The sequence below is a fragment of the Rhinoraja longicauda genome, chromosome 7, assembly GCF_053455715.1.
Source record: "Rhinoraja longicauda isolate Sanriku21f chromosome 7, sRhiLon1.1, whole genome shotgun sequence".
Classification (NCBI taxonomy): domain Eukaryota; kingdom Metazoa; phylum Chordata; class Chondrichthyes; order Rajiformes; family Arhynchobatidae; genus Rhinoraja; species Rhinoraja longicauda.
The window spans coordinates 26,468,618-26,494,160 of NC_135959.1; the positions used below are offsets into that span (position 1 = coordinate 26,468,618).

The 25,543-nt window shown below is 42.5% G+C and overlaps 2 protein-coding genes across 4 annotated transcripts in view; one reads left to right on the plus strand and one right to left on the minus strand.

Moving 5' to 3' along the window:
- dis3 (DIS3 exosome endoribonuclease and 3'-5' exoribonuclease) overlaps positions 1 to 15,978 on the minus strand; it is a 30,598-nt gene extending 14,620 nt beyond the window's left edge. For both annotated transcript variants that reach the window (XM_078402275.1, XM_078402276.1), the window contains exons 1-8: positions 15,610 to 15,978; positions 11,077 to 11,234; positions 9,406 to 9,602; positions 7,443 to 7,516; positions 4,860 to 5,027; positions 4,127 to 4,285; positions 983 to 1,096; positions 752 to 889 (exon numbers count right to left, since the gene is read on the minus strand). In XM_078402275.1, the coding sequence (XP_078258401.1) occupies positions 752 to 889; positions 983 to 1,096; positions 4,127 to 4,285; positions 4,860 to 5,027; positions 7,443 to 7,516; positions 9,406 to 9,602; positions 11,077 to 11,234; positions 15,610 to 15,876 (1,275 nt within the window). In that variant the 5' untranslated portion in view covers positions 15,877 to 15,978. The remainder of the gene's footprint in view (positions 1 to 751; positions 890 to 982; positions 1,097 to 4,126; positions 4,286 to 4,859; positions 5,028 to 7,442; positions 7,517 to 9,405; positions 9,603 to 11,076; positions 11,235 to 15,609) is intronic.
- Positions 15,979 to 15,998: 20 nt separating this feature from the next.
- Positions 15,999 to 25,543, plus strand: part of pibf1 (progesterone immunomodulatory binding factor 1) — a 91,546-nt gene continuing 82,001 nt past the window's right edge. The window contains exons 1-4 of one of the 2 annotated variants that reach the window (XM_078402278.1): positions 15,999 to 16,236; positions 20,937 to 21,309; positions 22,154 to 22,254; positions 23,382 to 23,580. In XM_078402278.1, the coding sequence (XP_078258404.1) occupies positions 21,058 to 21,309; positions 22,154 to 22,254; positions 23,382 to 23,580 (552 nt within the window). In that variant the 5' untranslated portion in view covers positions 15,999 to 16,236; positions 20,937 to 21,057. The remainder of the gene's footprint in view (positions 16,237 to 20,936; positions 21,310 to 22,153; positions 22,255 to 23,381; positions 23,581 to 25,543) is intronic. The other variant, XM_078402277.1, reaches the window with a different exon arrangement.

Here is a 25,543-nt window from a genome sequence, read left to right on the forward strand (position 1 = left end):
TTCTTTTCCAAATGCATATCGTATCCTGTCGAATCCTCTCCAATAGACAATAGGCAATAGGTGCAGGAATTCGGTCCTTCGAGCTAGCCCATTCCTGCCTTCTCCCCATATCCCTTGACTCCGCTATCTTTAAGAGCTCTAGATTCCCTATCACATGGTGTGAGGCTCACCATGCTACTTCCCTTCATAAACAAAGGTTGAGAGGTTGTCTCCTGTGTAATCCAGAGGGATTGATGCTGGAGTCCAAACTGTTCACAATATTTAACAATGATTTGGTCAAAGGGATCAACAGGAATACATTCAGGTTTGCTGACAATACAAAGCCAGGTGGCAATTTGAGCTGTGAGAAAGATGGAGGAAAGCTACAGGGAGAGAGGCTGATGAACTGAATATTCAAGGACATGGCAAATGCTCTACAATATAATAAAATATGTAGCCATTCATTTATGTAGAATAAATAATAAGGTGGAGCAATTACATTATGGGACCAATTACACTTAGTTGCTGATCCTAATTAATTTTTAAATAATTTTAATATGTTGTTTCAAACTCACAAGAGCCGATGGTTGTCTAATATAGCAGTTGTGAATATAGAACAAAATATTCGCTATTTTAGTTAAATTATAGGCAGACTGAATCATAATTTTCTAAATACGGAGGACAGTACACACTGCTTGAGTTTGAGCCGTAATATGTTATTTTGATTACAGCCTATGTAAGCAAAACAAAAATGCTTAACCGATAAACTTACATTGGGATAGCGAGAATTTCTTGGCCAACCATCAATGACCACAATTATTCTCTGCTTCTCAAGTGCAGCAGCCTGTCGTGTTTCTATTCGAATCCTAGGGATCCTGCGGTCTGCCGGTGTGAACAAATGCCTTGTTGACTTGAAATACAGATAAAAATACAGGTAATAAACATGTATACTTCTATTCAAGAATTACACTTTATAATATTAACCAAACAGCTTTAGACTCACCTCTTTAATTGCTGACTTTGAAATCATACCACAGAATGGTCTCCAGTTCCGTTTAATTATCCCAACAACTTTACCTGTTGGCTTTGAAGCATTCTTAGTTGCAGCATTCTTCATCTTAAAGAAAGAATAAACATTTTAAACGCCGCTTTATTAACTTTTGGAATTATGTTCCCGATCAGAACAATTTGATAATTAATTGATTCAAATGATCCAATTTAAATATTCTCATGCAAAAACATTTCATAGGCAAATAAACTCTTTATATTTAAATTTAAGAGTACGCATTTTTATCAAATGGGTAATAAGTCAAAAGATAAAATAACGTAATGGTACAGATTGCCAAATTTATTCTGATCTGCTGATTAGAAACTTAGCAGTTGCACCAATCCAGAGACAATCACTTTGAAGTTAATAGCAACAACCACCAACCCATCCCATAAACCTGAATCAATAGGACTTAGTTAAATATTTTAATTCAAAAAGCAAAGTGCTGGAGAACTCCGTGGGTTAGGCAGCATCTGCAGATCAAATGGACAGATAACATTTTGGGTCAGAGTCCTTCAGACTGATTAGAGTAGGAGGGGAGAAAGGTTGAAGAGAGACGTGGGGGTGGAACAAGCCTGTGAAGTGATAGGGAGGCAGGCGAAGGGGAGGATTGGCAAATGAGTAGGGTAAGTGATAATGACTAGAGGTGAAAAGGAAACAAATAGACAGACGTCAGATAAGAGAAAAAAAGGGTGAAATATAAATTCAGATGGTGGGATATGGGTGAAAGAGGACGAGTGCAAAGAGGGGGGGAATAAAAGAGGTATGTGGACTCGATGGAAGATGAACATATAAAAAACGAGAAAGGACCAGAGTGACATGATGGCGAGAGAAATGTGCGTGCACTTGTGCAGGGAAAAGAGAGCTGGGGGGAGGAAGGTATTATTATTAGAGATTCCAATGTTGTAAGATACCCAAGTGGAATATGAGGTGCTGTTCTTCCAATTTGCATGTTGCCTCACTTTAGAAATAGAGGAGACCAAAGACAAAAAGCTTAGTAAGGGAATGGGAACAGGAGTTAACATGATTATCAACCAGCAGATCTAATAGGGCTGGCTGACAAGAGCATAATTATTCAGTAAAAACATTGCCTAGTCTAAGAAAATAACTGCAGATGCTGGTACAAATCGATTTATTCACAAAATGCTGGAGTAACTCAGCAGGTCGGGCAGCATCTCAGGAGAGAAGGAATGGGTGACGTTTCGGGTCGAGATCCTTCTTCAGACTGATGTCAGGGGGGCGGGACAAAGGAAGGATATAGGTGGAGACAGGAAGATAGAGGGAGATCTGGGAAGGAGGAGGGGAATGCGGTGTTATAGTGTTATAGGCCAAGTGTTATATCTCTTGGAATTGCAGAGGAAAGTACCTGGGAGGGTCAAGTTAAAAGGGAAAGGATGAGTGAAGCAAGGAGCTGGTGGGATCAAAACTGACAACCCGGAGAATTCTATCCTTGTGCCAGCTCGGGGTAAGAGCAGAACTACATTATATAGATGAGATATGGGTGAGGAAAGGGGACATCTTAAATGTCCTGGAGTTTAAGGCCTCATTTTGGAAGCAGATGTGGCAGAAAAAGACAAAATTGAGAGCAAGATATGGAGTCCTTGCAAGAGGCAGGTTGGAGGAGTCAAGGAAGCTGTGAGAATCAGTGGCTTTGCACAGACATTAGTTGATACTATTCAATGTCTTAGAGTCAGGGAGATCGAGAAAGGGGAGAGCGTGTCAGATACTCAAAGTGAATTTAAGGGCAGTGTGGAAGTTGGTAGTAAAGTTGATGAAATCAATCAGTACTGTGGAGGTGCTGAAGCTGGCCCCGATACAGTTGTCGATGTTGCAGAGTTGAAGAATGGTGCCAGGGTATGTTTGGAACAAGGAGTGTGCAACGTTACCAACAAAAAAGACTGGCATAGCTGGGGCCATGTAAATGCCCATGGCTACACCTCTGACTTCAAGAAAGTGAGGGAAGTAAAAAAAGAGGTTATTAAGGGTGAGAGCAAGTTACGCCACGCAGAGGAGAGTGTTATTTGAGGGAAACTGATTGGGTCTCTGTTCAAGAAAGAACAGCAGGGCCCCAAGACCTTTCTGATAAGGAATGGATGTGTAAAGAGACTGAGTGTTCCTGGTAAAGATGGGGCCCTTAAATCAAAAGTCCTTGAACTGGTGAGGAGTGTGTTGGGGGTCTTGGATGTAGATTGGAGGGGACTTGACAAAGGGAGAGACAATAAAATCGAGGGATTGGAGAGGAGATCGATAGGGCAGGAGCAGGCAGAAACAATGTGTCTGTCAGGGCAGTCCTGGTCGAGGATTTTACGGAGGAGATTGAAACGAGCAGTACAGGGTTGGGAAACTATAAGGTTGGAGGCTGTGGAGGAGATTTTGCCAGAGGCGATAAAATCTACTTGGTTTATTATGTCTCATGTGATGCCTATGTCACCAAAGGCAAATGGATGAGAATTTAGTGAGAAAATTATTCGTACATCAATCAATGGTGAGTACTAAGTGACTTGCTGCTGGTGCTATGGCATCATTATCTCTGCTTCCATCCCCCAAAAATGTATTATCATCATCATATCATATATATACAGCCGGAAACAGGCCTTTTCGGCCCACCAAGTCCGTGCCGCCCAGTGATCCCCGTACATTAACACTATCCTACACCCACTAGGGACAATTTTTACATTTACCCAGCCAATTAACCTACATACCTGTACGTCTTTGGAGTGTGGGAGGAAACCGAAGATCTCGGAGAAAACCCACGCAGGTCACGGGGAGAACGTACAAACTCCTTACAGTGCAGCACCCGTAGTCAGGATCGAACCTGAGTCTCCGGCGCTGCATTCGCTGTAAAGCAGCAACTCTACCGCTGCGCTACCGTGCCGCCTCTTTTGGCATTTTAAAATGCAGTCTTAATTTCAGCATCTACACTGCCTATGCCACAACCCTTCACAAAAAAAACAATGCTTACAAAGACAATTACTGAAGTTTACATGATAATCATTTGGATATAGGTCAATTTGGCCAAATTAAATTCTGGTTATTATGATGTATACTTTCTAACATTCTACTAGCAATGCAGTAAATGGGCACAGTATTAGATCTTACAAGTAGTTCTTGCTCATCCTCTCCAGCTTCTTCAGCTTGGTCTTCATCTTGAAGTACAACTGCTGATGGTGCAATCCACATTTCTTTGGGGAGCAATTCTACAGCTACTGTATCTTCATGAATAGCGCGATTTAGATTCTTCAGCCCCTGAATAAGGATCTGCAATAACACAAGTCAAATCCAATATTAATTTGTTTTCACCATATTTCTAAGTTACTTAGTATAATTAGTAAGTATTGTGTACGGTGCTTTATACATTTATCTATTACATTGGTGAAATACAATTGGAAACACCCTGTAGAAGCTACTTACAGTGTGATGCATACATCACATTTTTTATTGAACTAGAAAAATACTGAGATTCCATTAAAAATTTAAGAACATGAGGAATATCCTAATTCCTAGAACATGTAACGGTAAAGGCTTTTTATTTTTATCCTAGATTAAGTCATGGACCATCATCTTTACTGGTCAATGAAAATTTCAGAAGTAACTTAAAAAAAACAGGAAAGATAATTTACACCATGGGGTTGATGTGGACTAACAATGTCAAAACTCATTCATGTTCAACCCTTGTTGCCATAGGCAACAGACTTCCACTGAACCAAATTTAAAGGGATCCAAATTGGAAACCCTAAAGATCACAGAATTCCCTCAGAAACTAAAAGTTCCAACCCATTCTCTTCAAAACTAAACATCAGATGAAGGGATACAAAGAAATAAACAGATTCACCTCTTTGATTTTTCCTTCTTCACCATGGACCCAGACTGTAGCTTCCAGATAATTGTCTCTGTTGGCTCGAAAGGTTCCTTGGAGGTAAGAATTAGACTTCAAACCTTGTTGTATTTTGGACAGAGCCAAATGTTCTGTAAAAATCAGCTTACTGCTCTCTATTTCTTTCTACAATGAAACAAAATTCATTTTTTTATTTACACTAAATGAGCCAATCACTACAAGTTTTCAATACTGTATAAGGTACTTCATATTAAATGATGTTTTCACTCATTTCCCATTGCAGTTGATCGAACTCGAGCTGCATATGAGAAAGCACCAACCAATGCAAAGCTGCAATGATAAATTTACAAAAAACTTCTTATTTGGGAGACGAAGAAAGGGAGGCCTCCATCCACTTGGACTGAAAAGGAAACAAAAATATTCAAGAAAGAAAATGAATTGTTAAGGTTCTCAGTTTGAAAACCGATAGCAGTTTTTGGATAAGAGGCTGAGTTTAGCAAAAAGGAAGCTGTGTTAAATCAGGCCGTGTTTAATAGTGTGGAAAATGGGATATCTAATCCGGGCAGTGATTCAGGTACAGGTAGTTCTGCTATAATATGATAGTTGCATTCCTCAAAAACCTTGCATTATAGAAAACCACATTATAAATACAATTGTGTCAATGAGAAAAACAATGGCATTAGGACCAGAAGGTTTCAGGCTTGCAGTAACAAAAGGTTTTTTTCAGCGTTATTTTCAAAAATAAAGTCTTTAATAGCTATATGTTTATTTTTGTTACTGCAAGTATGTTACTTTGTTTACACAGAGTTTCATTGCACAAGTGTCAATAGCAGCAATTGCTTGTCAATTTCAGTAGTTGCTTGATGTGTAACAGACTATGTTCACATGTTTGTAAATTCTAGGAGCAGAATTATGCGATTTGGCCCATCAAGTTTACTCAGCCATTCAATCATGGCTGATCTATCTTTCTCGCTCAACTCCATTCCTCTGCCACCTCCCCGTAACCCTTGACACCCTTATTGATCAAAAAGAGACAATGGTGTCTGATTACTGTCAGGAGATTACATGGAAGATTTTACTTTCAAGACATTTTTTGCAAGACAACTCTTTTTTCTGCTTGTCAATTTCCAATTCACAGTATGAAAATGCCCATTATAGCAGAACTACCTGTAGTTCCAGTGATTAGGGTCATGTTGTGTTTGGGGTCCAAGCATATTGGCCCTCGTCAAATAAATCCCAATGTGGATGAAAGTGTTGATAATAGTTTGGTGGATGGCTTCAGTCAGGATAGATTTTCAGTTTGCCAGCTTTTCAATTGAGTTGACATTTTATTAGAAAGGCACCAAGAACGAAAGTTTTTGAATTTTAGAGTGCAAGAATTCGTATTCAATGAAAAACAATCTAGTGTGAATTTTATGGAGAAGGTGGATGTTAGGGTCTATAAAGCTGATGGTGTTACTTCTGGTGTTAAGAGATTTACTGGAAGGAAAGGGAGCTGAGGAAACTTCAAATGTTTATTATATAGATAGGAAGGGTTTAGGCAAGCAGCTCATAGGCAGCACTGCTGAGGTGGGCTGTTCCATCAGAATAGAAAATCCACACCAGGACTTTAAATTTCAACTCACTGTTATTAATAATAAAGCAGATTTTAGTCAATTTAGCATGAGATAACTCAGACTTTTGTTTTTGTTAAATTAAAGAAAAGATTTTAATGCTACCAAGATTTTAAATGTTATTGAAGGTTTAAAAAATACACTGCATCTGATCTGAACAGCCTGACTCTGAGTGAGGCTTGCAAAATGGATAGCAGTGTTAGCAGATAGCAGTGTTTCAGCCAGGATATTTTCATCCAAGATTTACTTACAAGAAGAGATTAGATAGGCTAGTTTTATTTTCACTGAATCGTAGGATGGTGGGGGGGGGGGGGGGGGGGGCAACCTTATTGAGGTTTTGAAATATTATGAGGGACATAGATAGGGTAGATTGTCAAAGTTCTTTTCTTGGTATGGAGGTGTCCATAGATTTAAACTTTAAAAATGTTTTGAGGGCAATTTTTTCCACACAGAATATGGCGGTTATATCGAACAAGCCACCAAAGTTATATTTGGATAAATAAGGAATAAGGGATACAGGCCTAATGTGGGCAAATGGGATTAGTGTAGATAAACATCCCAGTCAGCGTGAACAAGTTGCGCCGAAACAACCCATTTCTCTGCTGTACAACTGTATGACTTGAATGCCTTGGATCCTTAAATACTGGAATCACTGTGTTTGTTTAACTTCCATTCATTATTATTGTGATTTTGTGTAGAAGATGACAACTTCTGTGACGATGATAAATTCTATCCCACTATTTCTATCAGTCAATTGTGCATCAATGCAAAATAAGGATATATTATGGCCAAATTAGCAAGATTGTACATCGGCTGATCTGGGTTACTCAGGAATGCCACACTGCTTATAATATTGATTTGATCGTTTTCATCTTTCTCATTAGCCAAATAAGATTCCACAGGACACTTAAATAATTATAAACCCTGTCCCATTACTTCATAATGTAAATCTTTCAAAAGTACTTACAGTAGCATCAGCAATGCAAGCCAGTCGATCAATCAGTTCAGGATTTCCAGCCAAACTTTTGATATATTCATCACCTAAAAGCAAGATGTGGTGGGAAAGATGTTTCATTATTGAACCACGCAGAATCATAAATCAACCCAAGGAAAGATTATCCTCTGTTGGAACATCAGAGAACAGAAACAAGAGCAAGCCATTCAGCCCCTCAAGCCTGCAGACAGGTAGATCATAGTTGTTCTTCTATCTCAATGCCACTTTCACACATTATCCCATATCCTAAAATCTTAAAACGTACAATGGTAACTCTGTAGGAACTATTGTAAAGCTATAACAATCTAGTGGAAGAAAAACAGGTTGAGAAGCCTCTGCAAGGAAAAAGGAATTGCTAACATTTCAGTCAACGTTGCATCTAGACTGAGAGGGATGAGGGAAGATAGCCAATATAAAGAGAGGGGGAGGAGTGAGATAGGAGCCAATGGACCAAGAAGTAATAATAATAATAATAATACATTTTATTTATATAGCGCTTTTCATATACTCAAAGACGCTTTACAGAGATTTTGAGAACATAGGGAAATTAATAAATAGATAAATAAGTAAATAAATAAATGAACAGAGAAAGGAGACAGTAGGTGAGGTGACCTTCAGTGGTTGAAGGCAGTGCTGAACAGAACAGAAGTCCCCTTACCATTCTCACACTGTCTATCCTTGGCCTCCTCCACTCCCAGGATGAGGCCCAATGCAAACTCGAGGAATAATGCCTCATATTCTTCCTGGGTCATCAAAGGGTAGTTAATCTGTGGAACTCATGCCGTGGAGGCCAAGTCAGTGGATATTTTTAAGGCAGAGATAGCCAAATTCTTGATTAGAACAGGTATCAAGGGTTATGGGGAGAAGGCAGGAAAATGGGATTAGGAGGCAGAGATCATCCATGATTAAATGGTAGAGTGGACTCGATTGACTGAATGGCCTAATTCTACCCCTGTAACTTGAACTCGTGGCCCAATTGGCATGAAAATTGAATTTTCCAATTGTGGTTAACCCTCACCTCCCTGGTATCCTCGCGCTACCTCACTTCCCAATCCTTCCATTTTCATCCCCTTCCTCATACTCCCCTCCAGACCCCTATCACTCTTTGCATTCCCCTCCCCATCCATCTACCACCCACACTTTTCATACACCAACTTCCCCTCCCCCTTCCTGGCTCCACCTACCTTTCTTTTGTTTGCCTCCACTTATCATGCACCTGCCTTTATCTCTCAACTCTTCCGCTTCTCCTCTTCCCCCACGTAGTTCAATCTAACAGTCATCTCTTCCTCCTCCTTCATTCACCAATCACTCATTGGCCCTTCTTGCCATCCCCCTCCCCTCTTTCCAGCATCTGCAGTCTCATGTTTTTCTGTATAGTTATACCTCTTACATATGCATTGTAAATCAACATGTATTCTATTAATGATAGATATCATATTTCGGGTGTTTTTAGTGTGTAAATGAAAAATTGAAATATATTCTTCATTAGTGTCCAAGATAGCAATAAATGATTTAGCTCTGTAAGACATGATCATACACTTAATAGTAATTTATTTTTCAAACCAGCACAGGGAACTAAAAGAGACAATCGTTAAAGTGGCATAAGAGACCACAGATTCTGGAATCTATGGCAAAAAAAAGTGCTGCTGGAGGAACTCAGTCAGTCAGACAGCATCTGTGAAGGGAAATAGACAAGTAAACTATACATTTACCTTCACAGATGTTTCCTGATCTGCCAAGAATTTCAACATGTGCTTGTCAATTTTGATGTGTTGAGCATATCAAATTATTTGGTACTCGGCCTATTTAATGTAAGTGGGATAAACTGCTCACCATTTCTGCAAGTACATATCATATTTTACAAGAAGCATTTTACCAGATTTCCAGCAGTATTTCAGTGGTTTGCCAACAAATTTTCCTCTATTCTCATACTTACAAGTAAATGCAGTCAGGCCATCTTTTTCAGCACGCTCTTTATTCTTTCTGTCATTTGTCATTAAGATAACCTGAATGTGCACATTGCTGTTTTGCGATTTTTTCAGATGCTCATTATACCATTTCACTGCTACTCGTATTGCTCGATCATTTCTGTCATTTGTTCCTTCACCTTGTTCTTGTTCTATGTAGGTATCTCTAAGGAGGTAACACATGTTACGGATTTTAAAATAGATTCATATTGAATTCCCAATAACACAGATATCAATGCTTATCAGGTGACAATCTGCACCTGCCAGAATGGCATGTCTATCAGAAATAGCAGTGGAAAAATTTCATTGAATGCAGATTAAAAAAACAATGGACTGAAAAATGTACAAAGAACATCATCAATATGCACCCATTGTGTTGAAAATCAGAAGATCAAATTGCATATAACAAACTTTGCTCTCTGGAATGTGATGATATTATCATTTCAGAGTGATTCCCTCCCCCCAGATTTAGCATCATGATTCAACAGAGCACAAGGTTTAGTGGAACTATTTTATTCAGTCTGCAACTCTGGTCTTATTGGTATATGATGATACCTGAAATACTGTAATTACTATCACTCTGAATTAATTATTATGAAACAATAGTCAGATTTGATTATGGGAGTCTACCACTATTCACTTGTATTTGAGAATTTCTCTTTTGGAAACATGTTGCCAGCAGCAATGCTTGGCACAATTACCACACATATCAATCAGATTGCACTTTATTCTGTTTTAAAACTGTTCTAATTTGTTTCATTGGGTTGTTTAAATTAATACTGACTAGCTAATTAATTTATTGCATCGTATGGGAGGCACATTCCCAATCTCGTTGTACCCCTGTGCAATGACAATAAAGATATATTGTATTGTATTGTATTGTATTGATATATTCTGAATTATAGACTTGAATTAGAGACAGAATCAGAGGGAAAGTAAGGTGAAGGTAAGAGTGAGAGATGAGGGATGACAGGATCAAACAGATTAAAGTTCTGTCATATTTCCACATAACCATACATTATGTCATTAATTTTAACATGCACCATTAGCAGAAATCCACACAGTGACATTCCCAATCATTAAATTGGCACAACTAATATGCTCAAAACTTCAGCGTGCTGAGTTTAATAGTGGCCTTCAGAGTTGCCAGTGTGGAAAGAGGCACATTTACCCTGTGACCATGTGGACTTGCTCTGAGTCAACATCCCAAAGGCATCCTGACAGGTAAGCTAATTGGTTACTGAAAATAATCCTACGTTGGCAGAACAGGCAGGTTGCAAAGAAAGCAAGTGGATAAATGAGATCACTGCGAGAGCTGATGCACATTCACTGATGCACTCACTGGTGCACACTCACTGAATGACCTCCATCTATGCAATGAGAATGACACAATATGATACGGCCACATCAAAACACAGTTAGACTATCATTGTTTTGAGAATAATTAAATTAGGGCCAAATGGGAATAAATTCAGCATATATTCTCAAAGACCTATTCAGTACAGGGAAACAAGATAGCTGGTTTTAACATTCCTTCATGCAATTTTATTTATAAAAGGTAAAATAAAAGGCCTTACATGTAACTCAGTCTGTTATTTGTGTCTAAATCACAAAAAATATATATTTTATCTATCTCTTACTTGTGATGTTCATTTGTGAAAGTGTAAAAATGCTTTTCAGGGTTGTGAATTACATCCTTGATTCTTTTGTACACTGGAGCACTTCGATGTCTGACTTCTTGCAACACTGTCTGCAGCATTATCACATTCTGGATCGCAGGATGTTCAAGGATATCAATCTAAAAGTGAATGCAAACATTTTTTTTTAAACTGCTGTAAATCATCTATATACAAATATGAATTGAAAAGAACAATTCTGAAGCCGAAGATAGACAGAAAAAGCTGGAGCAACTCAGCGGGACAGGCAACATTTCTGGAGAGAAGGAATGGGTGACGTTTCAGGACGAGACCCTTCTTCAGACTCTGGAGCCATTGTTAGGATATTTGTTTTCTACAGCAACTATACATGTTCCTATGAGCCAAATGAACAGTAAAATGCAGTGATCCCCACGATCATCCCCCCCACCCACCTTCCATTAGTCTAGTCCAATGGCGTATATAAATTCTCCCGAACAAAATTCTCAAAATATTTGAGATACAGAATTAAAAAATAACTCTTACAAAAATTATGATTTAAAAAATTAACCCTAACTAATTTTACCAAGGAAAATGATCGCAGGCTGCTGCTTTACAGCAGGAAGCCACTTGAGAGATTTCATTTGGAAACTGACAATCTCTTCTATTGAAACTTGTACAATGTTCCTTTCATTTTCCAGTTAATTAAACAATCTTTTCTTTTCTCCCTACAATACAACCAGAATTCTAATGGCCTGGAGACAATGCACCCATAGGGGTATTACTGTTTACAGTGCAACTTCCCGTAGGAATGCATCTCCACTATAGCATAGGATTCTATAGGAATAAAAGGGTTCGTGTTGCGGAAAATCACAATAAAGAAATACAACGCTCAATAATGCATAGTTTATTTTAGTTTAGAGCTACAGTGCGGAAACAGGTCCTTCGGCTCACCGAGCCCACACCGACCAGCGATCCCCACACATTAATGCTATCCTACACCATTGGGGACATTTTTACATTCCAATTAACTTACAAACCTGTATGTCTTTGGAGTGTGGGATGAAAATAGAGATCTCTGGGAAAATCCATGCACAACACAGGGTGAACGTACAAACTCTGAACAGACAAGCATCCGTAGTCAGGATTGAACCCGGGTCTCTGGTGCTGAAAGGCAGAAGCTCTACCGCTGTGCCACCATGCCACCCTCACATGCCGACATGGTACACTGTACAATTGAACATACCCAATCTCTTGAGTGTTTCCAGTATTTTCTGCATTTATTCCAATGTCCAATCAACTGATTTCTGAATACCTGTGTCCTTTTGATTACCATTCAATTCACTGCTAGGCAACCCTCCACTTCTCCACTCAGATGCTGGATTACCCTGTTGAACATTCCTAGAATATTTTTGTTTTTATTTGCATAAATGCAACCAAATACCTTTTTTTTAAACAATTAATTTGCTTCTGCAGACAGTCCAAGGAATCGACTACACAAACTCCAGTAGGGTGGTGTGGAAGACCTTCAATCGCCTCACCGGTCGAAGTACCCGCCCAAAGCATTGCCCTGTCACGGCCAACTCCATCGCCCACCAGTTCCTGGCCAATGGCCACTCCAAAGACGTGGACAAGAACCATACTCGTTCTGTCAAACAGGAATCCACTAATCTTTGGAAAGCTCCAGGTGCTGATGGGCACCTGTCAGCACCCTTTTCCTCTGCAGAACTTTCTTCTGTCATCTCTCAACTGAAATGTGGAAAAGCCCAGGGTCCTGATAACATCCCCCCAGAATTCCTGAAACACTGTGGCCCTAAATGCCTGGTCTGGCTCCGTGAGTTCTACTCCTCTTGCCTCGATCTGGCGGAAAGCCACCATCATTGCGCTACCAAAACCAAACAAGCCTGCGGATGACCCAAGGAACTATCGGCCCATCTCACTCCTCTGTGTCCCATACAAGCTCCTCGAACGGCTTCTCCTGGCCCGGCTTGATCCAATCGTCGACCTTCAACTACCCGCTGAACAAGCCGGATTTCGGCGTGGACGCTGCACCATCCATCAAATAGTCAAGCTGACCAATGGCATTGAAGACAGTTTCAAAAAGGGTCACAAGGTGGGCATCACACTGGTGGACCTCACCGCTGCCTATGATACTGTGTGGCACCAGGGCCTGATCGTGAAGCTCCTCCGCACCATCCCTGACCGTCATTTAGTGCGGTTCCTTGCTAACATCCTTGCCAACCGCAGTTTTGTACTCAAGACCAGCGACAGACAATCTAGCCGACTGCAATACCTAAGAAACTGAGTCCTCCAAGGCTCGGTACTGGCCCCCATGCTCTTCAATCTCTATATCCGCGATATGCCACGCACGACCTCGCGCCAGTATGGATACGCAGATGACTTGGCCCTACTGCACACGAACAAATGTTGAGGATGTTGGTCAAATGTTGAGGATGTGCTCTCGGCGGATATGAAACTTGTCGCGGGCTACCTTAAGACCTGGAGACTAAAACTGAGTGTGGCAAAAACCACCACAATGGCCTTTCACCTGAACAAGGAAGCTCAACGCCAGCTAACCGTCACCCTCAATGGGTCACCCCTATTCTACAACCCATTTCCTACATACCTCGGGGTGAAACTAGATTGGCAGCTGACCTACAAGCAACAGCTTGAAGCTATCCGTGCTAAAGACTCGGCACGGAACAGCCTCCTGCGTTGCTTGGCCGGATCGTCATGAGGCACCAGGACATCTACTCTCCGAACCAGTGCTTGCGTGTACAGCGCCGCTGAGTACGCCGCCCCAGCATGATGTAGCAGCGCTCATCCCAGCAAGCTAGACGCCACCTTCAACGACACCATGCGGATCATCACTGGCTGCCTACGCCCTACTCCAACGGATCTCCTGCTGGTGCTCGCAGGTATCACGCCCGCCAAGCTTCACAGAGAGTTCTTCACTCATAGGCTGGTGTGCAAGGCCCCATCGGACGCCAAACATCCTTTGCACCACCTTGCCCAGGATTCACAGCAACTGGAACCTCAACGCCTGTCGTCCCGTCGCCCTTTCTCCCGTCAAGCAGCGGCCCTCTGTGGCTCCGGTTTCAACATACTAGGAACATGGAGAACCAGCTGGGAACAGACATCGCGACCTCCTCAATTCACTGTTGCACCGAACACCACAGCCCCACCCAGCTCGGACATGCCCCGCAAAGAGTGGGTCGCCGGTTCAACACCAACATGCATCGTTGGGGGGTTGCGTTCATCAGCAGCTTGCGTGTGTGAAGCAGACCAGCAAACAGCGCAGCACGTCATTTTCTACTGCACTGTCCTCCGTCCCCCTGGTGGAGGGGTAGACCTCACGGCCCTTGACAACAGCACATTGCACTGGCTACAGTGCCTGGAGGGAGTTACATAATTTCTGCTGCCTCAAACGCAAGAAGAAACAATTAATATCATTGTGTTCAATGTTTCACCCCTCACCCTACTTCCACTGCACAAGCATCACCACCCATCCACTTCACACCCACTCTAATCTTTTATATATATATATATAAACAGGTAAATGAATAGGAATGCTTTAGCCTGGGTTGCTTACAATCCAAGCATCTGCTGTCTCGTGTATCCTTGAGGTTTCAGGGGATATTACTATATTATTGATGGTGTGGCTATATTATTGTTACATGTACCAAGTTACAGTGAAAAGTTTTGTTTGTGTGTTATTCAGTCAAATCATATTGATGAGTATAGTCAGGCCATATAGAACATCAACATTAGGTGCAAAAAGAGAAATTAAACAGTATAGAATATGTTACAGCCATGGCGAATATGTAGATAAAAAAGTAAAGAGGGGGACCAGATGCAGGCAAATGGAACAAACGTGGAAAGGCATTTTGGTCAGTATGGAATCGTTGGGCCAAAGGCCCATTACCATGTTGTGTGATTCTTTGAATCACCCCAACCCACTCTCGACCTTCTCACCACACTGCAGCCCCAGCGCCTCTACCACATGAAATTGCAGAGAATTGTGCAGGCAGCCCAGTCACACACAAACCAACCATCCTCTCTTCCATTTACTACTTCCGCTACCTGCAGCATAATCAAGGACGAATTGCAACCTGGCCACTCCCTCTTCTCCCCTCCCCTATTGAGCAAAAGGTTTCGAAGTGTGAAAATGTGCAGATTCAGGGGCAGTTTCTTCGTAGCTGTTATCGGACAACTGATCCATCCTACCACAACCAGAGAGCAGTCCTGAACTACTATCTTACCTTTGGAGGCCCTCGGACTACCTTCACTGGCTTTAACTCGCACTCTTATAATGTTTCTGTACACTGTGAATGGCTCGATTGTAATCATACATTGTCTTTCGGTTGACTGGTGAACACACAAGACTTTTCACTGTGCCACGGTATACGTGACAACAATAAACTAAACTCCGAAAAGAGACACAGAATGCTGGAGTAATTCAGCGGGACAGACAGCATCTCTGAAGAGATGGAATGAATGGGTCACGTTTCTGGTTTCTTCAGGCGAAGTAAACTCTACCTGGTGAAGTATCACGTTGGTGTCGGGCAGGACGAAGTGGGGTTGCGGGCAGAGCTCGCTGCTGGTGAGGGGCTCATCGTTGAGGTGGGCCCGGTCCGGGACCTGGACCTGGACTTGGTCCGGGTCCTGGTCCTCCTGGGCCGGAGCCTCGCACTCCTCGCACGGCCGCCAGCCGCACACGATGTCGTCGCGCAGGTAGTGCTCACGGACGATCTTCAGCACTCCTCCCGACCTCGTCTTCTTCACGAAGATTTTGGACTTCAACATTGATTCTTCCAAAATAAAACGATTAAATGTATTAAAATCCGCCGCTCGCGACGAGCTGGCAGCAGCTAGGGGGTAAACGTTGGTTCCAGAGGGCTCCGTAAGACGCGGTCCTCCAACAAAGAGGGCGCTGTGAGCCATGGTCATCCGACATAGAGGGTGCTGTGAGTCGTGGTCCTCCAGCACGGAGGGCGCTGCGGGTCGTGGTCTTCCAGGGCAGCCGCTGCTGCGCCATCTGTGGACCTCCAGGCCAGGAGGGAGGCTGTTACGCGGCGGTTGCCGGGGTCCTGTCGGTGGCGGGCAGGCGCTGCTTTCCGGCGGCATTTTCAAGTCGCTGCAGTCGGCGAGAGGACAAGTCGCTTGGTAAGTGGGCGCCGAGGGGTCGGGAGCGAACGGTGCAACTGCAAGCGAGTTACCCGGAGAGCAAACGTTGCTCAGCCAGGGTCTGGTGCAGCTGTCAGCTGCGGGCCGAGGGTGAACGGTTCCGACCTGGAAGGAACTGCAATGTTGGTTTACATCGAAGGTAGACACAATATGCTGGAGTAACTCAACAGGGCAGGCAGCATCTCTGCAGAGAAGAAATAGGTGACGTTTCGGGTCTGAAGAAGGGTCTCTGCCCCTCCACCCACACCCACAATGTCACTTTAACCATACACATATGTGCTCCCTCTCTGGGCTACAGATCAGTATTCATAGCTTAAGAAAATAACTGCAGATGCTGGTACAAATCGATTTATTCACAAAATGCTGGAGTAACTCAGCAGGTCGGGCAGCATCTCGGGAGAGAAGGAATGGGTGACGTTTCAGGTCGAGACCCTTCTTCACACAAGTATTCATAGGTTGTATAATATGTCCGAAGATGGACACAACATGCTGGGGTAACTCAGCGCGACAGGCAGCATCTCGACCCTGTTTCGGGCCGAGATACTTGCACTTGATATCATGCAGAACAAGGCAGAAACAACAGCAAAGGCTGGAAACAATTGTTTACAAGCCAATAAAGGTGAATGAATTGTGGGAGAAATGTCAGCTTGGAAAGAGAGGAAGAAGGCAAACAGTTCTGTTAAATTGTGGTAGGAATACAGGTGTTGGTTTACAGATGGTGTAAAACAAGAAAAAATGCTGGAGTAACTCAGCGGGATAGGCAGCATCTCTGGAGAGAAGGAAAGGGTGACATTTCGGATTGAGACCCTTCAGACTTATTGAATGAGGGTAAGAACAGAAAATTGATATTATATTCAAGTCCAGTTCATTGCCATATAGAGTTATAGAGTGATACAGTGTGGAAACAGACCCTTCGGCCCAATTTGCCCACACTGGCCAACATGTCCCAGCTACACTAGTCCCACCTGCTTGTGCCATATGCACAAGTATAGTGAGATTGTGGAGACCAATTCACTGGATGTTTTCAAGAGTTAGGTATTAAAACCAAAAAAACCTAATGAGAAAAAAAGTAGAACAATACATATGGTATCTTCAAGTTAGTGATTTTAGGCTATGTCAACTATAAGGATAGATGACCAAAATCATGGACAATTAAGTGGGCTTTATTAAGGTTTTTCATTAGATGAACAGAGGTAGAAACAGAAAGAAAGATGATTTTAGACTTTTGAAGCTTAAAGGAATCATGTGATCTCAGTTGATACAGAATGGTGGTTTTCCATTAACCGATCAGATACAATCCTATTGAATAGGGGAAATGTAGGGCAAAAAAAACTGCAGATGCTGGTTTAAATCGAAGGTTGACACAAAATGCTGGAGTAACTCAACGAGTCAGGCAGCATCTCGGGGGAGAAGGCATGGGTGACATTTTGGGTTGAGACTCTTCTTCAGACTGATGTCAGGGGAGGGGGTGGGACAAAGTTAGGATGAAGCTGGAGACAGGAAGACTAGTGGGAGAACTGGGAAGGGAGAAGGGATAGAGAGGGGAAGCAGGGACTACCTGAAGTTAGAGAAGTCAATGTTCGTACCGCTGGGGTGTAAACTGCCCAAGCGAAATATGAGGTGCTGTTCCTCCAATTTGTGCTGGGTCTCACTCTGACAATGGAGGAGGCCCAGGACAGAAAGGTCAGATTGGGAATTGGAAGGGGAGTTGAAGTGCTGAGCTACCGGGAGATCAGGTTGGTTGAGACGGACTGAGCGGAGGTGTTGAGCGAAACGATAGCCGAGCCTGTGCTTGGTCTCGCGGATGTAGAGAAGTTGACATCTGGAACAGCGGATACAATAGATGATGTTGGAGGAGGTGCAGGTGAACCTCTGCCTCACCTGGAAGGACTGTTTGGGTCCTTGGATGGAGTCGAGGGGGGAGGTAAAGGGACAGGTGTTGCATCTCCTGCGGTTGCAGGGGAAGGTACCTGGGGAGGGGGTGATTTGGTAGGAATGGACGAGAGGACCAGGGAGTTTCGGAGGGAATGGTCTCTGCGAAAAGCAGAAAAGGATGGAGATGTGAAGATCTGGCCAGTAGTGGGGTCCCGTTGGAGGTGGCGGAAATGTTGGAGGATAATTTGTTGTATGCGACGGCTGATGGGGTGGAAGGCGAGGACAAGGGGGACTCTATCCTTGTTACGAATGGGGGGAGGGGGAGCAAGAGCGGAGCTGCGGAATATTGAGGAGACCCTAGTGAGAGCCTCATCTATTATAGACCAAGCGATCGTTTCGCTCAACACCTCTGCTCAGTCTGTCTCAACCAACCTGATCTCCCGGTGTCTCAGCACTTCAACTCCCCCTCCCATTCCCAATCTGACCTTTTTGTCCTGGGCCTCCTCTATTGTCAGAGTGAGGCCCAGGGCAAATTGGAGGAACAGCACCTCATATTTCGCTTGGGCAGTTTACACCACAGCGGTATGAATATTGACTTCTCTAATTTCAGGTAGTCCCTGCTTCCCCTCTCTATCCCCTCCCCCATCCCAGTTCTGCCACTAATCTTCCTGTCTCCGACTACATCCTATCTTTGTCCCGCCCCCTCCCTTGACATCAGTCTGACGAAGGGTCTCGACCCTAAATGTCACCCATTCCTTCTCTCCCGAGATGCTGCCTGACCTGCTGAGTTACTCCAGCATTTTGTGTCTACCAATCCTTTTGAATGATAGAGTAGGTATGAGGAGCTGAATGATTTACTCCTGTTTCTGATGTTTTTTAGATTTAGAGATACAGCGCAGAAACAGGCCCTTAGGCCCACCGGGTCCGCGCCGCCCAGCGATCCCCGCAACACTAACACTCCCACTAGGGACAATTTTTACATTTGCCCAGCCAATTAACCTACATACCTGTACGTCTTTGGAGTGTGGGAGGAAACCGAAGATCTCGGAGAAAACCCACGCAGGTCACGGGGAGAACGTACAAGCTCCGTACAGACGGCCCCCCCAGTCAGGATCGAACCTGAGTCGACGGCGCTGCATTCGCGGTAAGGCAGCAACTCTACCGCTGCGCCACCATGCCACAATTGATGAAGGGAAGGGAAATCAGAAGCACATAAAATAATGTTTCCTTCATGACTCATCTGCTGTCTGCGCCGACAACATTCTGCATGATAAGACACAATGTGCTGAAGCAGTTCAGTAGATCTGGCAGCATTTCTCGAGAATATGAATAGGTGATTTCTCAGGATTGGTTCCCATCTTCAAACACTGCTACATTATATTCCTTTTGCCAGAAACCATTATACATTTTTTCCTCTGTGCAAGATCATTTTTCCTCTATTTAAAATCAATTTATTTGACCGTGAATTTGGTCAGGGGAATTGGATTTATTTTCAGAAGTGCTGGCGTAGAATTGATTGCATTCCTTTGGAGCTGCACTGGTCGGTGTGTCCTCTACAATCACCCACCTACATGCTCGAGTACATTTTGGGATGTGGAGGGGAACACCATCCGGGGAGAACGTGTAAACCCCACAGCAACAGCACCAAAAGTCAGGATTAAATCCGGGTCACGCAAGCTGTGCAGAGCTCCGTCAGCTACACCAATGTGATCCAATGTCGTATTTGAAATGGAAACTGCACAAAAGCTATTGTACTTTGTCTGGCATTAAAGTATGGGCTTGTGATGATATGACTGTCACACTAGTGTCAAGCAATGAATGAGTATTTGTCAGCCGTCATTTGGCATTCATGCATGTAACCATCATCAAATCCATAATTATAAGCATCTTGTGTGTAACCAAAGAACAGGAGTTTACATGGACCAGCCATATAAATGCTGGTGCGACAAGAGAAGGCAAGTAATTGTATTGTTGCAATTTTTTAGCTGCCGTTTCAACAGTGCTTCAAGGCTGAATAGGAGTGTGTTGGTATACCATTCACTTGTCGGAGGGTGTACTACCAACAACGGTGAACAGTTTAACACTATACAGGAGAAAGCAGTGTACGTGTCTGACAAATCACACATCATATGAAACATTAATTCCCCTTGTCACTGTTGGACTGTACTCTGTAGCAACACACCAAGTCTTCAAAAATAACCCAAATCTTGTTGGAAACGCAACCTGGAAGGACAAAGGCAGGGTGTGCATGTGCAAACTGATATCCACACATACCTATCCAAGTCACGCTATCCTGACTTGGGAAAATAACAACGATCACTCTGCCATCAAGTTAGAAACGATGTTGCTCCTTGCACTATGTTATTTCGTTCACTACACAGTCATTATCTGTTCAAGAAAAAACTTCCTGCTGGAATGGGCAAAAATGTTGGTCATAACAGTTGAGTTGCATGTTGTGAGTCAATGAATGAACATATCAAAGGATAGATCAGGCAACATCTCAGGAGAGAAGGAATGGGTGACGTTTCGGGTCGAGACCCTTCTTCACCCATTCCTTCTCTCCTGAGATGCTGCCTGACCTGAGTTGCTCCAGCATTTTTCTGAAATCAATACTTTCGATTTGTTGTAGCATCTGCAGTTATTTTCTTACAATATCAAAGGATAGATACTTCCCTGGTCTAAAACTCTTGAAAATGTTGTAATAAATTATGTGAATTTATTATTGATTATTTTAGTTGTTCATTTCCTTTACAAATTGCTGCTTTCTTTAAACCTAGGTGTCTTGTTTGTACTTAATTTTCTAGGTAATAAAGAGAAGGTGATTGATTTGAATGAATCTAAATCTTGAGAAAGAGCAGGTCAAAATTCTTTGTTTCATATTTAGAATCCAACATCATCATTCTATAAGTCATCCAAAGGAAGACCATGTCTCGAAAGAAGTGTAAAGATGATAATAAGGCCCATGTTTCCAGTTCCTTTGAGTCTGAGGACATCAGTTTAGAAACAACTGTGCCGACAGATGACGTATCTTCATCAGAAGAGAGGGAAGCTTCTACCAAAGTCACCAAGCAGCTCATCGAGAGGAAGGAGCTTCTTCACAACTTACAGCTGTTGAAGATAGAGTTGTCCCAAAAAAATTTGGTTATTGACAACCTGAAAGTAGAATATCTCACAAAAGTAAGTTTTTGTTTATTAATCAGGACGTTCATGACTTTGGATTGTTTAAGTTGTTTGAATATAAATGGAAATCAGAAAACTGCAGATGCTGGTACTCTGAATTAAAAATTAAAAATGGCGGAAATGCTTGCAGCCAATGTCTGCTGGGACTTAGCTGGCTTGGGGGATAGCTGAACCTGCAGCCCTCCTGCCGCAGGGAAGGACAGTGCAACTGCAATAGTAAATGGGTCTATTCAATGGCATACCATTGAAGCCTTGTCCCCAGAAGAGTCTTCTGTCAAAGCTGGGAGGCTTTTTAATAATGTGAAGTTTGTCTTCAGTAATTCTTTAACATTTACAATTCTTAAAACAATTCTAAGAAAAAAAAATGTATGAAATTGCAAATAAATTACAAAGAATCAAAATACTTTTTCTTCCTAAATTCCAGGCTGGGAGGCTCATGCAGTCTATTCTAATAATATTTGACGGACCAAAAAACCCATTTATAATATGGAATTGCCATGTTGGAATCATTTTTTTGTGAATTGATTGTAATGACAGGATACCTAGCATGATACACGGAAGGAATCCCAGCAGGAGCAGGGAGACATTATATGTTCGGATCTTTCTTTCATTCTTGGGAGCAGTTGCATATGAACAGTCTCCTTCAAAAAAATGGACAAAGCTGTCAATATTTGGCCGCAATGACCAGGATGCATTTTACAGTTATAAACCTTATTCTGTACAGATTCGACTTTTAAATTTTTGCAGAGAAACATTTGCTTTGAACATCCACGTTCAACTCTCACCAACCCAATTCACATCCACAAACCCTCATCTTTTTCACTGTTTCTTTGTGATATAGATAGAGGATTTAGAGGAAAGACTGAATGATTCTCTTCACCAGAAGAAATTGCTGCAGGTCCGTTTGGAAAACCAACTGAAAATTCAACAGGATGATGCCAGGTGAGTTTGCACAGACGTGAGATGATGTGGTTCAAAGTTTGCTGTTCTTGTAACTGGTAAACAAAATTTCAAACTTGCAGTCCATTCTGATATAATCTCAGTGGTATAATAAAAGAACATTCCAAACGTATAATGAAATGTTGAAAATCACTTTAAGGTCATAAGGAATAGGAGTAGAATTGGGCTATTCGGCCCATCAAGTCTACTCTGCCATTCAACCATGGCTGATCTATCTCTCCCTCCTAACCCCATTCTCGTGCCTTCTCCCCATAAACTCTGACACCCATACTAATCAAGAATCTATCTCTGCTTTAAAAATATCCACTGACTTGGTTCCACAGCCTCTGTGCTAAAGAATTCCCCAGATTCACCACCACCCTCGTCTCCTTCCTAAAAGAACGTCCTTTAATTCTGAGGCTATGACCTCTTGCTTCCACGCCTTGTTCCTCCTGCTCACCTGTTAACTTAATCACAGGGTTATACAGCACAGACGATAGATACAATAGAACTTTATTTATTCCAGGAGGGAAATTAATCTGCCAACAATTATAAAACACAAGATACATAAAATGTTAAATTAAAGTGACGAGTGGAAAGTCCAGAATTGGGGATGTGCAAAGATTGGGGAGGGGGGTGGTTATGGGGCGGGAGGGAAGTCGGTCTACCCTATGACAGAAGGGGGATGAGTTGTATAGTTTAATAGCCACAGGAGAAAAGGATCTCCTGTGGTGTTCTGTCCTGCATCTTGTGAATTGTTTTATTGTGAATTAGTTTGAATGAGGACACATTTCATCCTTGTATCATGTGACCCGTTCTACTGTTTCTGCTTATTGAACGGCTTGATTGTAATCATGCATAATCTTTTGCTGATAGGATAGCTCACAACAAAAAGCTTTTCACTGTACCTCTGTACACATGACAATAATAAACTCAACTAAAAAAACTAAAAACAACTGAACGGAAGAGGTGTAAATCAGAACTATGCTTGCAAGAATTATACAATTTTGAAGTGTTCCACTTGATAACTAAATCCATTTCATTCCGACTTATCTTCAAGAAAAAACTGCATGGTTTTTAAAATAATTAGGGAAGTCTATGCTAACAAATAATTTTGTTTTATGGAGCAGAAGACGCCAAGATCTAAGAAAGCAGGAAATGGAGTCTATTTTGGAAAGGCAGAAACATCTTGAACAGACAAACCTGCAGCTGCAGGAACGAGCAGGTGACATTCGCCGCAGTTTACGAGATCTAGACCTGACACAAGACCAGTACGCGGAACTAAAGGCTAGACCTGACGACCAGCTTTCCATCTCAGAATACGTATCCGTAAGTACAACTGGAATGCACTGCATTGTAATGTCATCATTGTAAAGAAAATATTTAACTGCCTTTTAATGCAACAGTGCAAATGGATTCCAGTCAACATAGGTGGAAAAATTAAAGATTGGATTTTGATTGCAAATTGGTTGCATCAGACATGATGGTGTAATGGCCTCCAGTTTGTAAATTTTCATGACCCTGTTCTTTCAGTAGAGGTCATCTAAACCTGCTGCCTCTCTCATTCACCTTTGCTTGTCCTCGATTCACCTGCTCTGGGCAAGAGACTCTTGTGCATCTACGCAATCTGTTTCTCTCATGACCTATGCTCCAAGGAATAGTGTCGCAGCCGACTCAATCTCTCCCTGTAGCTCAGACCATCTAGTCCCAGCAACATCCTTGTAAATCGTCTCTTATCCTTTCCAGCTTGACAACATCTTTCCTATAACATGGTGCCCAGAACTGAACTCAATATCCTAAATGCAGCCTCACCAACGTCTTATACAACTGCAACATGACATCCCAAGTTCTATACTCAGTACTCTGGTTGATGAAGACCAATGTGCCAAAAGCCTTTTTGACCACCCGATCTACCTGTAACTCCATCTTCAAGGAACCATGAACCTGCACTCCTCGATCCCTCTGCTCTGCAACACTCCCTGGAGCTCTACACTTTACTGTGTAGGTCCTTCCCATGTTAGACTTCCCAAAATGCAACACCTCACATTTCTCTGTATTAAATTCCATCAACCATTCCTCAGCCCACGGCTAATCGATCAAGATCCTGTTGCAATTTTTCACAACTATGCAAAACCACCTACTTTTGTATCATCTGCAAACTTGCTAATCTTGCCTTGTATGTTCTCATTCAAGTCATTGATAAGGATGACAAACAGTAATGGGCCCAGCACTGAACCCTGCAGCACACCACTAGTCACAGGCCTCCAGTCTGAGAAACACCTTCCACCATTACCCCCTGCTTCCTTCCATGAAGCCAATTTTCTATCCATTCAGCTATCTCTCTTTGGATCCCATTGCAATCTATACTTCCGGAACCGCCTACCATGCGGAACCTTGTCAAATGCTTTGCTGAAGTCCATGTACACAACATCTACAGCTCTGCCCTCGTCGAACGTTTTGGTCACGTCTTCAAAAACTCAGATTTGTGAGACACGACCTCCCACATACAAAACCATGCTGACTATCCCTAATCAGCCTTTGTCCATCTAAATGTCCGTATAGCCTATCCCTCTAGTAACTTTCCAACTACAGATATTAAGCTCACTGGCCTATAGTTCCCAGCATTTTCCCTGCAGCCCTTCTTGAATAGAGGCACAACATTTGGCACCCTCCAGTCTTCCGGCACCTCAATTGTATTTAAAGACTACTTGTAAATTTCAACCAAGGCTTTTGCAATTTCCTCTCTGCTTTCCCACAATGTCCTTGGATATACCTGATCAGGCCCTGGAGATTTGTCTACCTTCATACACGATAGTACCCACAGCTATCCAATCTATGCTTGCTCTCCATTGTACCTCTGGGTCTGCTATGATATATTTTCCTCACCAGATGGTGCCATTGTGCATTAAATGTTAGTGGTCCAGATCTTCCACTATGTGAATCCGTTGTTTTTAGCTTTACATGTTCGAATGTTAATGAAAGACTGATTGTAATTAATTTGTGCTCTAATGTGCCCTTTCCTAAAGTAAATGTTTCCTCTGAACATGCCAGGCAAAGAAGTGATTTTAATTGATGTCAAATACATGTTCAGTCATCATGTGCACAGAGTAGTTCTCCAGATAAAGGCCAGTGCTTTGCACACTGAAGCAGGTTTGAATTGAATGAATGAATGAATGAATAAGTTTATTGGCCAAGTATGCAGATACAAGGAATGTGCCTTGGTGCCCCGACGTGCAGCGGCAGCGTCTTCGCCCGCCCCGGATCGCGGGGCTTGGGTCAGCCCGCTGTGGAC